This window comes from Astyanax mexicanus, chromosome 17, assembly GCF_023375975.1.
Source record: "Astyanax mexicanus isolate ESR-SI-001 chromosome 17, AstMex3_surface, whole genome shotgun sequence".
NCBI lineage: Eukaryota > Metazoa > Chordata > Actinopteri > Characiformes > Acestrorhamphidae > Astyanax > Astyanax mexicanus.
In genome coordinates this window covers 903202-920850 of record NC_064424.1, presented here as the reverse complement: position 1 = coordinate 920850, position 17649 = coordinate 903202, and the positions used below count along the sequence as shown (strand labels likewise).

The 17649-nt window shown below is 36.3% G+C and overlaps 1 protein-coding gene across 1 annotated transcript in view; it reads right to left on the bottom strand.

The window, feature by feature from the left end:
- Window positions 1-17649, bottom strand: part of pdlim4 (PDZ and LIM domain 4) — a 31385-nt gene extending 13736 nt beyond the window's left edge. Inside the window, exons 1-2 of the mRNA XM_049466759.1 lie at window positions 17443-17649; window positions 7048-7199 (exon numbers count right to left, since the gene is read on the bottom strand). Of these exons, the coding sequence (XP_049322716.1) occupies window positions 7048-7199; window positions 17443-17535 (245 nt within the window). The 5' untranslated portion in view covers window positions 17536-17649. The remainder of the gene's footprint in view (window positions 1-7047; window positions 7200-17442) is intronic.

Below are 17649 nucleotides of genomic sequence, written 5' to 3'. Positions count from 1 at the left end.
GTTATTGCGACAGGCGTAGAGTTCGGTTCTAGATGTTTCTAAAGGATCTTTTCTTCAAAAACAGCTCAAATATTTGAGCGGAGGAGGAGGAGGAGGCCACGGCCCGGAGACGCTCTCCGTCAGACACTGACCTGCTGTTTCTGCAGTGTGAGATTATCAGAACTCATTTAGAGTTCACTGAACTTCTCTATTCACAGCTCTCTGGGGCAGAGTCCAGATCCTGCAAAAGGTCAACAGCATGACTTCATCCTTCCACTGAACAGACAGCGGTCAGAAACACCGCATCTACAGAGACCACACACAGCCCAACACCATCCACCCCAACCCACACACAGCCCAACACCATCCACCCCAACCCAAACCACAGCCCAACACCATCCACCCCCAACCCACACACAGCCCAACACCATCCAACCCCAACCCACACACAGCCCAACACCATCCACCCCCAACCCACACACAGCCCAACACCATCCACCCCCAACCCAAACCACAGCCCAACACCATCCACCCCCAACCCACACACAGCCCAACACCATCCACCCCCAACCCAAACCACAGCCCAACACCATCCAACCCCAACCCACACACAGCCCAACACCATCCACCCCCAACCCAAACCACAGCCCAACACCATCCACCCCCAACCCAAACCACAGCCCAACACCATCCACCCCCAACCCACACACAGCCCAACTCCATCCACCCCCAACCCACACACAGCCCAACACCATCCAACCCCAACCCACACACAACCCAACACCATCCACACCCAACCCACACACAGCCCAACACCATCCACCCCAACCCACACACAGCCCAACACCATCCAACCCCAACCCACACACAGCCCAACACCATCCACCCCCAACCCACACACAGCCCAACACCATCCACCCCCAACCCACACACAGCCCAACACCATCCAACCCCAACCCACACACAGCCCAACACCATCCAACCCCAACCCACACACAGCCCAACACCATCCACCCCAACACCATCCACCCCCAACCCACACACAGCCCAACACCATCCACCCCCAACCCACACACAGCCCAACACCATCCACCCCAACCCGGCCTGAGGAACTGCAGCCAACAAAGAGCTACTGTAAATCATCATCCCTGCTGCATGAGGTCAGCGGGTGAAGCGTGGTGAAACGGGAACTGCTGCACGGCGAGGGGTTAACGTGGGACGTGTGGTGGACCAGCAAATCCACATCTTCCAAACAGGTCCACATCTGGATCAAACATGAGTCAATACTAGGGGTATTATTGTGATAAAGATATTCTTGGTTTCTGTAGCAAATATTAAGTTCTGTTTTTCTTTTGTACCGTATGCTTATTTCATACAATAAAATCCAAATTAACTGCAAGTAGCTCCACACCTCCTTACTAGAATCCAAGAGGAGAGTCCTGACATTTAAAACCAGGCATTAATAACTTAAAAAGTTCTTAAAAAGAAGCTTATTAAAAAACACTGTTTACATCCTATAACACTACTAGCTTCAGCTCCGAGCGCCGCCATCACTGAACTGATAATGACATAGACACATATATACATACATAGAGTCTGCACAGCATAGCAGCCGGCGCCAGGAGTGATGACGCTGGTTATTCGGTGTAAAAAGTGATTTTTCAGGGTAAATTATGTCCCGTATCTCCCAGTCTGAAGGGTGTTTGTTGGATAAACTGTTAAAATTTCTGGATCTCTGAACGCTGTGGGAGAACGGAGGTGTGCTATTCATCAAAGATAAGAACTTTTTATCATGTTTTACTACAACAAAAGTACATTTAACACCAGAGTTCTATTTTTAAGCAGTATTAAAGATTTTGTTCTTGTAAATTTTATTTATTAGTGCAGTAGTTTAATGTGTGGATTTTTGCAGCACTCTTTAAATAAACTGACATTGACATATTCTGTCTCTCACTTATGTATGAAAAAAGCTCTCAAAAGCACAACATTATGTTTTTATGTTGTAATTAAATATAGCTTAATTACAACTGAAATATAACCTACTTAAGTTGCCACACATTGTTGCGAAATAGTACTTTTAGTATGTAGTTTTTCATGTGAAGTATTTATTTTAAATTATTTTATATTAGTTCTTTATTTTCCTTTTTTACTTCTTTCAACAGCATTTTATTTTTAAATAGTTTTGTATTATAGTTTTTTTACTTATTTTGGTCAGTTTCTTTTATTATTTTATTATTATTATTATTTTTTTAATAAATTAACACTAGCATATTCTGTCTCTCACTTAAAACCCATTACTTAAGTTTACAAAAAAGCTCTTAAAAGTACAACATTATGATTTTATGTTGTATTTATATATAGCTTAATTACAACTCAGATATAACCTACTTAAGTTGCCACAAGTTGTTTCGAAATAGTACTTTTAGTATGTAGTTTTTCATGTGAAGTAGTTATTCTAAGTTATTTTATATTAGTTCTTTATTTTCCTTTTTTACTTCTTTCATCATTATTTCATTTTTAAATAGTTTTGTATTATTGCTTTTTAACTTATTTTGTTCAGTGTCTTTTATTATTATTATACTTTTTTTTAAATAAATATACATTGACATATTCTGTCTCTCACAGTTGCAGATCTCTCCGTTCTTTGTAGGTGAGAAAACTCACAAAGAAATCAGCAGAGTATCAAATACAAATACTTATTTTTCCGTTGTGTTGTGTGTGATGTGTGTGATATGTGTGTGTTGTGTGTGAGATGTGTGATGTGATATGACGCACTCCTGTGCTGAGGTCATTTAAACACTGCTTTAACTCTGTTTGCGTAGAGTTTAATGGGTTTTAAATTCCACGCTGTTGATTCCTGGTTGGTGATTCAGGTTCTCCTGTGTGGTTAAAGGAGGATAAAGAGAAGTTTTCCTTCGTTTTGTGACTCACTCGACCCAGCGGGCCTCTCTCCAGCGGTTCTGGTGAGTCGTGGAAACAAATATCTGTCATCTGCTGTTCACTCCTCATCACGACCCACTTCTCCAACCAGTAACTGGGGGGGGGTGTTTCCAGCAGCTGCTCCATATCTGAGCTGAGGGCTAAAGGGGCAATTCTCTAAACATGACTGACTGAGACGTATTTTACTGACTATAATGTGCACCAGATTATAAATCACATTTTAAGCAACACTAGTAAGGAACAGGGGTGCCGCTATGTTTCCCTTCTAATGGGGGAAGCTGGGAGAAGCACCTAAGTAAACAAAACTGTAATTCTAATTCTTACAATAGTAAAAATGTTCTTTTAAAGTAAAACAAGCGCTAATCTACACAGATTTCTCTCCTGGTATGTAAAGTGTTTCAATTTATTTACAGCATGGAATTTAAAACCCATTACTCTCAAAAGCACAACATAATGATTTTATGTTGTGTTTAAATATAGCTTAATTACAACTGAAATATTAGCATGTCTTTAAAAATGCACTAATTTCAATGCTAAAAGTGTGTACTTTTAGTTCTTTATTTCCTATTTTACTTCTTTCGTCATTTTAATTTTTATTTTTAATAGTTTTGCATGATTGCTTTTTAACTTATTTTGATTAGTTTGTTTTAATATTATTTATTTTTTATTATTATTTATTTTTTATTATTATTTATTGTTAGTCATTTATTTTTTGTACTAAATACAAATTAGTTTTAGCTTAATTTGAACTGTTTTTGTTGTATTAATCTTATCTTCTTTTGATCTTAATTTCTTATTAATTAAACCAATTATTTTAGTTATTTATATTTTATTTATTTTAACTTTTTATTACATTGTTTTATATTTTGATTCTTATGTACTGTATGTAGTTCATTGTTATTCATTTCATCATTTCACTTTACTTTTACTATTATTATTAATTTTATTCATTTTCTTCATTTTATATTTTATAGATAGACTTTTACAATTTTCTATTTTTTTTTTTTTGTTATTCATATATATTAAATGTTGATTTAAAATATAGTATTTTTTACTACTTTGTTACTTATTATTTCTAATCCCTTTTATACTTTTATAAATGCTCCAATGCATTGTAAATGAGGGTCACACTTAATGTAATCCGGAGTGAAAATAAAGGTTTACTGACTGATAATTATTATTTTTATCTATTTTTATATTTTATTCTATTTATTCTATAATTTTATTTTTACAAAAGATTTAATGTAGATATTATTTTCTTATTTTCTTTGTCATGTCAATCTCTGTATTTGTAAATGTTCGGCTTTATTGAAAATGAAGGTTGCCCTCAATAAACTTCTGAGTCAAAATAAAGGATGATTTATTAATTGATTGATTGATTGAAGTATACTTTAAAATAAATACTTAAATATACTTAAATGCACTTTTCTTTTTACAAGGGCAGTCAGCTGTTCCTCCCCGAGCCAGAAATATAAAAATTGACTCTACAGATGTATAAAGAGCAGGAGAAATAAAGGAGGAGAGCGTGGGCTGAAGACTGAGATCTGATCCACCACAGCTTTTCCAGTGAAGCCACGCTGAAGGAATGACCTCATCCTTTATAAAACTCTGCTGCGCTGCCGGTTTACTGGGTCCTCCTGTGGCTGTGTGACATGTATTAGCACATTCCTCCAATATGAGGCAGTGTGAATTTCGAAACAACTGTGAGCAGTGGAGCTGCTGTAGAGTAAACCCTGTAGAATTAGTGTTTAGAGATCTCAGCACTTCCTCTGCTGAGCTGCTTCAGCTTCCTAGCTTCAACTGAAGCAGAGCCGAGTCATTTCTAATCATACAAGCCCAAACGTTGTGTTAAACATGAATAAAACCACAATAAGATGATCTGCAAATCCTTTTTTTAACCTATATTCAATTGAGTTCACAAGATAATTAAAGATATTTATGAATGAATATAGAAAAAAGAAAAAATGCTCCGGTGATCCTGTATAAGACTGCTTTAGTCCGGTGGAGGAGTGTCTGGGGGATAAAAGCGATAGAATTTCGTCTCTTGCTCATGAATATTCATACATTTGATTGGCTAGCAGCACTGCAACACCAGGAGGCACGGACGAGACAGACAACAGTTAGAAACATTTTAAAAATAAATACATTTTTACACTAAAAACAGTCTTTGCAATGTCATATGTTACTTAACAACATGTGTAATAATGCCCTGCTAAGTGCAGTTCAGACACTGACCTAGTCTTAGAGTCTCTGTAAAACACCAAATCCACCGGAGATCCTATTTAAACCTATAGTTACACACAGAGGTGGGTAAAACCCCGGGGTGGATTTTTACTTTTAACTAGTGTAAACAGAACTGTTCTAAACATTTAAACACCTACCTATCTCAATTGTTCTTGGCTGGTGGTGTTTTTCCTCCATAGACTAATTCTAACCATTTGTTTCTTAGCTCTGAATTACTGGGTAAAGTATATAAACACTGATGTGTTATTCACACAAATAACACAGGAATGAACTGCATGCTGTTTTTAGCGCTGTTAGTTATCTCCTATCTGACGAGACGGCGTTGTCTCTGCTGCCGCCCGGCTTCAGCTCTGCCTGTGGGCGGTCCTGAGTCGAGGTGGGCGGGGCCATGAATACTAATTCACGGGTTGATGTAGACACGGTGCTTTTCCTGAATATTTTCTTTTACTAGCTGCTGCAGACAATGAGGAAGAGGTTGAGGAAGAGTTGTGAGGATGTGCAACATCATATACAACTTCTACTGAGAGAGACCTACTGTATTTCAGAAAACAAAAGAACAAGAAAAAGAGGATTTTAGCGGAAGGAGAACTTTAAGGAGTGTCCAAACAGTTTAATCTCCAGCAGTGTTAGTGGGGGAGGTACTAATGCTGGATGTCTGGCTCTGGATAAGAAAAGCACTTTAAACCATTATAAAGTTATCAGACTGGAGTTATGTGTAAACACAACTTCAGAAACTTCAGAGCTGCTGACCTCATACAGCAGAATGGGCTGGTCTAAGCCTACAGAAAACTCTCAGTACTGAACTGCTGGATCTCCGTGTGGTGTTCAGAAGATCATGTGGGCTTTATACACCATTGTTTAGAGTTTGAGGGCAAGCCTGGTCTTATAGGCATGGGTGGAGTTCACCCCATGCAATAGAGAGAGCTGCTTTACTAATGTACAGCAAAGCACATTGTGTTAGAAATTGTGTAACATAAAAATGTTATTTCACATAAAATTGTGAATGCTTATTTTCACTCCTTCCTCCTGCCTGGTTTAAACAGCAGCAGAGCTTCTGAATATATCTACACTGATGGGCGTGGTGTTCTGGAAATGAGGTGTGTTCAGGTACATTTCTGGAGTTTTATCTTGTTTATCTTGGTAACAGAAAACACAGGAGCTCCACTGACTGAATACAACCTAGACAGACGCCAACAGTCAGACGCTCATCGCTATCTCGGTAACACAGGCGCTGCGCCGAGCCAAGCGTGCGCCCCCACTTATTACACACACATGAACACACAGCAGCACAAACCCAACTTTTACATCAACAATAAACAGAATAGTAAATAAAATAACATTGCTGTTCCCGTAAATGAGCTGCTGGAGCTCCTTCACAGCGTCAACCAGCAGCTCAGTTTCCTCTGCTGAGAAGAGTTTGTTGAACACGTCCAGGTAGCTGCACCGTTACAATAGCAATCCACCAAAGTCAGAGCTCACCTGATCTACTCTTAAAGAGAATGATGAGCTCTTAATTAAAGAGACACTCTGATTGGTTTATTATTTCACGCTACGCCCAAAACATGATTAAACACACCCACCATTAATTAATTAAAAGAATCAGTACATGACTTTTGCTTTTTGTTTCGTGCTCCAGTGATCCTGTATAATGCTGCTTTAGTCCAGTAGAGGAGTGGAGGGGTGGGGAGAGGGGACAGGATTTCGGCTCTTGCTCATGAATATTAATACATGTAAAAACATATTGCCTTTGATTGGTTAACAGTATTGCGTCACCAGGAGGGACGGACAAGAGACGGACAACAGTTATAAACGTGACGGGACGATGCTTAAACGATATATCGATATTGAACATAAATAATCCAATATTTCCCGATAAATCAGTACCTGATGATGTCCAGCACCAGCTGATCTGTGCACGCTTTAATCCGGTTCTGAGCCTCCATGTGGGTCATAGAGTCAGTGCTGTCTCCGTTGATGGACAGGATGGTGTCCCCAGGGCACAGATCCCCCAGAGCGGCCTTACTGCCGGGAGTTATCTAACAAAAACAAATAAAAACACACGTTAATATCAGAACCGCACCTTCGCCCAACACAGCCATGCCTGGAGCCTTCAGCACAGTCCCAGCACAGTCTATTGTTCATTATTTACTCAGAACTGAGGCCGTGTGAATGAACTGTGATTAATCAGAGTATAAAAAGGCTTCTGAACAGGAAACAGCTGAACAAAGTGACACATTCATCAAAATGCTGCAAACCGTGCAATGCAGATTCATTTGGCAACTTTCTGTAGGAATATTTTCCCCCTTAAAAACGGTGATTTTCCAGAACAGACAGCCCATTATTGACATTTCCAGCTCATTTAAAAGCAGCAAAGATGTCCGAACCCAGCAGAACATTACTGTTGTTCTTTTATATCATACAGATTTTTAAAAATACGTTTTTTGCATGTTTATCACACTTAACCCTCCTATTATCTTAAGTCTCTTAAAAAATGGTCAACATTAGTTTCGCGATTCATATTTATTGTCTGTTTTATTGAAGCTGTTTCATGTAGATATGCATAAAACACAAGAAATATCAATATTTTACACATATTTGTGTGGTCATTATGTTTAGATGACTAAAACTTTTAGCTTTATAGTCTTTCCTTAAAATATCTATATATTACATTACATTACATTTCATTTGGCAGACGCTTTTGTCCAAAGCGACTTACAATAATGAAGTACAAAAGTAATAGGAATTTAGATAACCCATTTTTAGATAGGGCTTAAAGGAGGTCGAAGGGAAATAAAGGGATAGAGGAGTGAAGGAGGGGAAGAAGGAAATGGGGTTAGAAGTAGTTAGTGTGTTAGAGGTGTTAGGAGAGTAAGTGCTCTTTGAAGAGCTCTGTCTTCAGGAGTTTATTAAAGATAGTGAGAGATTCTCCTGATCTGGTAGTAGAAGGTAGTTAGTTAGAGGTGTTAGGAGAGTTAGTGCTCTTTGAAGAGCTCTGTCTTCAGGAGTTTATTAAAGATAGTGAGAGATTCTCCTGATCTGGTAGTAGAAGGTAGTTAGTTAGAGGTGTTAGGAGAGTAAGTGCTCTTTGAAGAGCTCTGTCTTCAGGAGTTTATTAAAGATAGTGAGAGATTCTCCTGATCTGGTAGTGGAAGGTAGTTAGTTAGAGGTGTTAGGAGAGTAAGTGCTCTTTGAAGAGCTCTGTCTTCAGGAGTTTATTAAAGATAGTGAGAGATTCTCCTGATCTGGTAGTAGAAGGTAGTTAGTTAGAGGTGTTAGGAGAGTAAGTGCTCTTTGAAGAGCTCTGTCTTCAGGAGTTTATTAAAGATAGCGAGAGATTCTCCTGATCTGGTAGTAGAAGGTAGTTAGTTAGAGGTGTTAGGAGAGTAAGTGCTCTTTGAAGAGCTCTGTCTTCAGGAGTTTATTAAAGATAGTGAGAGATTCTCCTGATCTGGTAGTAGAAGGTAGTTAGTTAGAGGTGTTAGGAGAGTAAGTGCTCTTTGAAGAGCTCTGTCTTCAGGAGTTAAAGATAGTGAGAGATTCTCCTGATCTGGTAGTAGAAGGTAGTTTGTTCCACCATTGGGGAACTCTGTATGAGAACAGTCTGGATTGCTTTGTGTGAGTGTTTGGCAAACTTCACTTTATAATTGTAATATAACATTATAATAATAATAATGCCAGAACTGCCAATAATTCACCAAATCAACATTATGTAACTGGTAAATAAACTTTGCTAACGTGTTTATTATTAAATTTATTTATAATTGTTTTCTGGAGATTTTAATTGGCTAAATTGATAAAGGGTGTTAGCAAATTTGAGGATAGTAGGAGGATTAAATGCTTTAGAACATCAAAACAAATATATATATATATATATAGTCAAAGACAACACGAGTAAACACAAACACAAATAAAAGTTTTTTATTATTAAGGGAGAAAAAAATTAATAAATATTTTTTTTCATTAATATGTGCATTTAATTATTTACCTATTTATTTATATCTCATAAAGTATAATTAATTTTTTAAGCCTCAGTTAGTATCTTCTGTAATCTTATATTTCTTACTGTGCTTTCTTACTTTACCTCTCCTATTACTGTTGTTTGTTCCACTGTGCTGTGTTGTGCTGTGTTATGCTGTGTTGTGCTGTGTTGTGCTGTGCTGTCCTGTTTTGTGCTGTGCTGTGTTGTGCTGTGTTGTGTTGTGTTGTGTTGTGTTGTGTTGTGTTGTGTTGTGTTGTGTTGTGTTGTGTTGTGTTGTGTTGTGTTGTGTTGTGCTGTGTTGTGTTGTGTTGTGCTGTGCTGTGCTGTGTTGTGCTGTGTTGTGTTGTGCTGTGATGTGCTGTGTTGTGTTGTGTTGTGTTGTGTTGTGTTGTGCTGTGTTGTGTTGTGTTGTGTTGTGCTGTGTTGTGTTGTGCTGTGCTGTGCTGTGCTGTGTTGTGCTGTGTTGTGCTGTGTTGTGTTGGGCTGTGTTGGGCTGTGTTGGGCTGTGTTGTGTTGTGCTGTGCTGTGATGTGCTGTGTTGTGCTGTGCTGTGTTGTGCTGTGTTGGGCTGTGTTGTGCTGTGTTGTGCTGTGCTGTGCTGTGTTGTGCTGTGTTGTGTTGTGCTGTGCTGTGTTGTGTTGTGCTGTGATGTGCTGTGTTGTGCTGTGCTGTGTTGTGCTGTGTTGGGCTGTGTTGTGCTGTGCTGTGTTGTGCTGTGTTGTGCTGTGTTGTGTTGTGCTGTGCTGTGCTGTGTTGTGTTGTGCTGTGCTGTGTTGTGTTGTGCTGTGCTGTGCTGTGCTGTGTTGTGCTGTGCTGTGTTGTGTTGTGCTGTGCTGTGCTGTGTTGTGTAACTGCTGGCTGCTATAGCTGTCATTTTTCGTCCTCCATAAAATAAACCGATAATAGACTAAATGAATAAATACATAAATAAATAAGCAAATAAAATGAATTTTATATGACCCTACATCATAATTAAATATCTGCTTCAGAAACGTGTAGTTGATCACTGTGTTTAACTGTGTAAACAGTAAATTTGGGTAAAGTGGTGTAGGGGGGCGACGGCGCTGCCCACCTCTGAGCACTGCCCTTCATATGACTCATTTACTACAGCCTTTAATTACACATTTACTGCACAGAATTCAGCCTTAAACACTAAATGAACTAAAGCTCTGCTGCCAGTAAGCAAATCCCCTGTTTACAGACTGTTTTCAGTCTAATTACAGAGAACAACCATCAAACCTGCAGCCGCCATCAGTCACACTGACTTTTACAGAAACAATAACACATGCTCTGAAATAAACTAAAGAGAAATACTTATGAATAAAACAAAAAAGGTATTTTGTGCTTACTGTGTTAATTTTTCTTGGCAAAAACTATTCAACTTAGTAAAGTAAAAAATGACAAAGAAAGAATAAAGGTCAGTCAATCCGAAAATAAAATAAAATAAAATAAAATAAAAACGACAAAATAACCATCAAAAACGCTGTAATGGTGAAACTGGCACTCATCAGGACTGCCCCAGCAAAGGAAGAGCGAGAGTTTCCTCTGTTGTACAGGAGTAAGTAACTTTTTAGTAGTAAAAGTTAGTAACTTTTAAGTTACTAAATGATTCTTTATGTGTTCCTTCATAATCTGATAGATCACTTCACTATTCATTTACAACTTAGGAAAATGAAATAAAATAAAAACACTGAGTAAGAAGCAGTGCTTTCCTCTTTCCTTTACTTTTAATAAAAGTTTATTTATTTTAATGTATTTTTCTGACTGATCCGAACGCTGTCTAGTAGAGTTATTTAACGTTCAGTATTCATCCTAATGAAATATGTTTATATATGGCTGATGGCTACAACAATTAGTTGAAATAATAAACATATATATTTATAGTTTTATGTATACTTAACATGGACAAGTACATACTTCTAACATTAAAATACATAATAAATGTACCATTGTGGAACAACTTATGGCAACTTAATTATATTTCAATTGTAATTAAGCTATATTTAAATATAACATAAAACCATTAAGTTGTGTGCTACAAAAAAAAACAAAAAAATTCTACAAAATTCTATAAAAAAACTACACTAAAGTGCTTTTTAAGCAGTATTTAAAAACACTACATATATTTTCTATCAACACAAAGTTTAATTTAAAGCATAATATTTCCTAACAATTCATTTTATGGAAATACAGGGAAAAGTATATTTAATGTGTATTTTCATAAATTACATTCAATTGAAAATGCACTTTTAGTATTCTTTAGTATTCTATACCTAATTTAAACATGCATTTAATGCTCTTTAGTAAATTTTCTTTTCACAAGGGAAGTCTCACTTTTTATATCTGTGACCTTGTTGTTTTGTACATTTAGTGTCTCTCATTCTTTTATATTTATATTTATATTTTCTGTACTTGTTGTAACTTTAGGAAGGAGAGTATCGTAATTGTAATCCCCTGTATGTCCTGTAGATATGCAGTATTGATGATAAATCTACTTGTCTTTACCTGATATGCTGATAAATACAGTAATCTAGATTAAATCTCTGATTTTATCCAGTGTGTGAGTAATTGTGAGGGTTCTGGAGGTGAGGAGTTGTGGTTTTGGAGGGTACAGACAGCAGTAAAAGAGAGGAGTAGATAATGTAACGGCTGGTTAAAGTCAGAGGAGCCCTAAACTCAAACCCTGCCAAGTTACAGGCCTCGGAAAATCCGTCAGCAGCTGGAAACACCTGGATTCTGTCAGAAGCTCCATAAACCCCATACCAGGATTCCACAGCTAAACCCGGCCTTTACTGGTTACTGGGGAAGAGCGGCTTTTATTACAACACATGACAATTCTTTAAACTCGTAAAACTACAGCTCAAAATAAAGCACACTGCCTTTACTGTTTATATTAATGTAGCATTTAAAATACAGCTCTGAGAAAAATGAAGAGAGCACTTCAGTTTCTGAATCAGTTTCTCTAATTTTGCTATTTATAGGTTTATGTTTGAGTAAAATGAACATTGTTGTTTTATTCTATAAACTACAGACAACATTTCTCCCAAATTCCAAATAAAAATATTCTCATTTAGAGCATTTATTTACAGAAAATGAGAAATGGCTGAAATAACAAAAAAGATGCAGAACTTTCAGACCTCAAATAATGCAAAGAAAAAAACAAGTTCATATTCATAAAGTTTTAAGAGTTCAGAAATAATCAATATTTGGTGGAATAATCCTGGTGGTTTTTGATCACAGTTTTTTTTTCATGCATCTTGGCATCATGTTCTCCTCCACCAGTCTTACACACTGCTTTTGGATAACTTTATGCTGCTTTACTCCTGGTGTAAAAATTCAAGCAGTTCAGTTTGGTGGTTTGATGGTTTGTGATCATCCATCTTCCTCTTGATTATATTCCAGAGGTTTTCAATTTGGTAAAATCAAAGAAATTCATCATTTTTAAGTGAAATCTTATTTTGTTTAGAGCTGTATATTACATATTGTTTGTATTCTATACTTTTAGTTTGACAGTGCTCTTGCAGTGTGGAAAGGGTTTATAACATTTATGAAATACCCATTATAAAATCAGTATACACTACCGGTCTAAATTGAAAATTAAATAGTGCAGACAATTTGGTTTATTTAGTTAATTTTAGTATTTAAAGAAAAATGAAAAAATCTTATTTACTGGTAAGAAGAAATTAAAATAAAGTGAGCTTTTATCAGTGTATTTAGTAAAATTTAGTCTGTATTAAAGCTGTAGTTCTGGAACAGATGGAGTTACTGCTGTTATTCTCTACTGCAGCAGCATTTCCACACTTACACACTAACAGCACATTCACACTTTCATCATCATAATAACTAGAAAAAGACTCAGATAAAACACAGAGAACTCTGTAACTATTAAAAGTAGAAGTTATTTCTTTTCTTTAGAGAAATTACAGATGAAGTCAGCGAGCGGTGAGTACTGTTTCCTACACCTTCAAATAAAGACTCTTAGAAACTGGAGAAAAAAAAGTGCTACAGGAAGACGTCTGGCTGACCCACATGGAAACAGCAGCTTTAGCCTTTAGCTCAGATTAACATGATTAAGAACTGAGTCTCAGTTTCAGCAGAACTGAAGAGAAGAATTAGAATTAGAGTTAATCTGACAGGAGAAGAACTGCAGTAATATTAATAAGTCATTAATAAGATAAAGATTAAACACTGTAATGCTGTTCTTGTTTGTTAATAGCCTTTTCAGTAACCTCTCTGGGTTTCCCCTCTGTTACACACAGTTGGCTTCATCCGCTCTGTGCTTTTAAATGCAATAATTGTGCAATAAGTCAGTTAAGTAGAGAGCATGCTGAATCATGTGGATGCTTCATTTCACACACAATACAAAAGAGAGAGAGGAATGAAATGTTCCAAAAATAATATTATATTTCACAAGCATGAGCATGGATATTTTTCTTTGGCACAGGTAAACGTGTCAATATGTGTAATTGTTCCAATTTCTATTAGGTTTCATTTGTAGTTTGCACATACACAGTACCACTCAAGATTAAATTTTTTTAATAAAAATCACCTGCATTGTCGATTAATTCTAGAATATGTTTTATATTTTACATTCATCATAGTAGCTCCTCTTGTTTAAATGATCAGTTTTGAACATCTCTGCTGGATTTTCTCAGTCAGTTTTATGAGGTAGAGTCTCCTGGAATTCAGTCTTTCAGTTAACAGCTGTGCTGAACTCATCAAGAGTTAATTACTTGAATTTCTTGTCTCTTAATAAAGTGTTTGAGAGCATCAGTTAAAGTAAAGTAGTGAAGAGGTAGAGTTACAGGTATACAGTGAATAGTGAATATTTGAGTAATGTTCGAATCCAGATTATGAGAAGAAACAACTACTCAACTAAATAAAGAATAAAAAAATGAAGGTCAGTCAATCTTAAAAAGAAGAATTTCAAGAACTTTGAAAGTATCCTCAAGAGCAGTCACTGCAAAGACCATCAAAAACAGTATAATGATGGAACTGGCACTCATCAGGACTGCCCACCTAAATGCTTCTTCACAGAGTATTTTGGTTTGTTTAACACATTTAAGTTGCTACATGATTCCTTAAGTGTTCCTTCATAGTCTGGATGTTATATATATATTACATTACAGCCAAATAATTAATGTTAGTTATTTATATATATATATATTTATATATTAATGTTAGTTATTTATCCTGTGAAAGTTGTGGAGAGCACACATTCCTCCTGCTGGAGCTGAGATAGTTTCCCCAACCACCAGTGTACAGAAAATAGTAGGGTCTGCTGAGCTCCTGCATTCCTATTCATACTGCATTCCTATTCACACTGGATTCAGAGTTAGACAGACAGACAGACAGATATGGAGATAGCTAAAAAGACAGTTAGATAGTTAGACAGACAGACAGGCATGTAGATAGTTCAACAGATAGTAAGCTAGACAGATAGACTGTTAGTTAAATAGACAGTTAGATTGGTAGACAGACAGACATACAGATAGTTAAACAGACAGTTAGTTACATAGTTAGTTAGACAGTTAGGTAGATAGACAGGCAGATATGTAGAAAGTTAAACATGTTAGTGAAATTGTTAGTTAAATAGATAGTTAGACAGTTAGTTAGATAGATAGACAGCTAGGTAGATAGACAGTTAGATAGATAAACAGTTAGATAGATATACAGTCAGACATACATACAGACAGACAGGCAGACATGTAGACAGTTAAATAGATAGTTAGCTACATAGTTACTTAAATTGTTAGTTAAATAAACAGTTAGATAGATATACAGTTAGATAGATAGACAGTCAGACATACATACAGACAGACAAACAAACAGGCAGACATGTAGACAGTTAAACGGATAGTTAGCTACATAGTTACTTAAATTGTTAGTTAAATAGACAGTTAGATAGATAGACAGTTAGGTAGATATACAGCTGGATAGATAGATAGACAGACAGACAGACAGACATTTAAAGAGATAGTTAGTTAAATTGTTAGTTAAATAGACAGTTAGACAGTTAGATAGATAGACAGCTAGGTAGATAGACAGTTAGATAGATAGACAGTTAGATAGATATACAGTTAGATAGACAGACAGACAGACAGTTAAACAGATAGTTACCTACATAGTTAGTTGAATTGTTAGTTAAATAGACAGAGAGTTAGATAGATAGACAGCTAGGTAGATAGACAGTTAGATAGATAGACAGATATACAGACAGACAGAAAGTTAGACAAATAGTTAGCTACATAGTTAGCTAAATAGACAGTTAGGTAGATATACAGCTGGATAGATAGACAGACAGACAGACAGACAGACATTTAAAGAGATAGTTAGTTAAATTGTTAGTTAAATAGACAGTTAGACAGTTAGATGGATAGACAGCTAGGTAGATAGACAGTTAGACAGATAGACAGTTAGATAGATATACAGTTAGATAGACAGGCAGACATGTAGACAGTTAAACAGATAGTTAGCTACATAGTTAGATAAATTGTTAGTTAAATAGACAGTTAGATAGATAGACAGTTAGATAGATAGACAGCTAGGTAGATAGACAGTTAGACAGATAGACAGATAGACAGATAGACAGATAGACAGTTAGATAGTTAGACAGTTAGATAGTTAGACAGTTAGATAGTTAGACAGTTAGACAGATAGATAGATAGATAGATAGATAGATAGATAGATAGATAGATAGATAGATAGATAGATAGATAGATAGTTTAATGATCCCAGAAGGAAATTTATAACATCCAGTTGCAGATATACACAGTACACAGAAGTTAGTACAAAGAAGGAGAAGATTCCTATTCATACTGGATTCCTATTCACACTGGATCCGGGTTCATTAATAGTTTACTTCAGTCTGCACAGCATGTTTAACACATGCAAATGTAATTCTACACACTGAGATAAATGAACCAACTCATCTTAGTAACTTAGTAACTAAAGAGCCTCGTTTATTTCTTTTTGTTTCAAACGCTTACGTCAGTCTAACCACGTAAAGAAACTACTACGCAAACTATCTCAACTGCATCTCGTCATAATAAACTAAACTCGGGATCTCTGAGAAACATTTCAGATAACGTGACCTAGCTGAACAAAAAGTGCAGAAATTTACACGTAACACCCGCTGAGCTCTCTGTGTATGTATCCCTCCACCGGTGTTATGTCGAGTAGTGCTACCTGTCCATGTGTGGTTCTTGCCGGCACTGCGCATGCGCTGAGCCACATTGTTTTCAGCTTTTTAAGATAAGATAAGATTACATAATTCTTTATTAATTCCAAAATGGGTAAATTTGCAATGTTACAGCAAAACAGAGGAAAATATATAAACAGTCAAACAGTCAAACAATATAACAGTCAAATTAAGGTAGCACTGGATTTATGGATTTAGTTTAGAATTACTTTTACAGTTTTCTAGCTGCTTATAAACTGTTTTTAACGATATTAGTTTGTTATCGAACTAAAGTTTCTAGTTTGTTTTTCTAGTCTTTTTTATTACAATTTTACATTTTTTAGATTAACAAACAAACTTTAATATCAGATTAAACAATTACCTGAGTAAATACAACAAACCTTTTATTGTTTTTATTTTTTTTTACAATAATTTATTAACCCTCTCTATGGCAGTGGTTCTCGCACTGTAGTACTGCTTGTATTAAAATATTAAACATTAAAATCTATAAAGTATCCTGTAGCTGTAATTTATAATAATTTTATTATATTATATTTTGAATTATATTAACAGTATATTAGGTAGCGTATCAATATTTACTGCAATGGTGTTCCTTACCTCTAACAGGTAATGGTTTAATTAGGATAATTCACTTGATTCAAAACTTTTTTTTATGTTTCTCTACTTTATCACTTTTGAAAAGAACAACATATAAACATATTAGTTTTACATAACATTAAAACATAACATTGCAATTTTATTTTTTTATTTTATTTTTTTGTGCAGGAGTTGGATGCAAATATGTGATATTAACCATTTTTTAAATAATCAGAATGTTAATTACACTAATTAAACTAAAGGCAAGCAAATTAAGTTTCTTACTGAAAAAATAATTACTATTTTTTTGAGTTACTATTTACTATATAAATATTTTTTCCCTAAATCTTTAAACTTTAAAACGGGTCGTTTTGACCCAGAACAGAACAGGAGGGTTATATATTTACTAGAGTAGCACGATTTGGCAAGGTAGCTAAATTCGGACGCAGCACCGGAACTAGAATCAGTTAGTTTGAGCGAGCAGTGATCCGGTAAAGCGCAGAATAAGTTCGGTAAGACTCACTCTGGAGATCATCAGCGGCGAGCTGAAGTCCCGCCCGCCCACCAGGCGGAACCCCCACGGTGCCGGTCCGGTCAGAGCGATGGTCCGGGGCATGTTTACCGGAATCTCCGTTATTCACCCGGTTTCTCTCTATAGATCACGGTGAGCGCGCGCTAACGGAACCCGTACCCGCGGACTCTCTCTCTCTCTCCGGATCCGCTCAGTCCG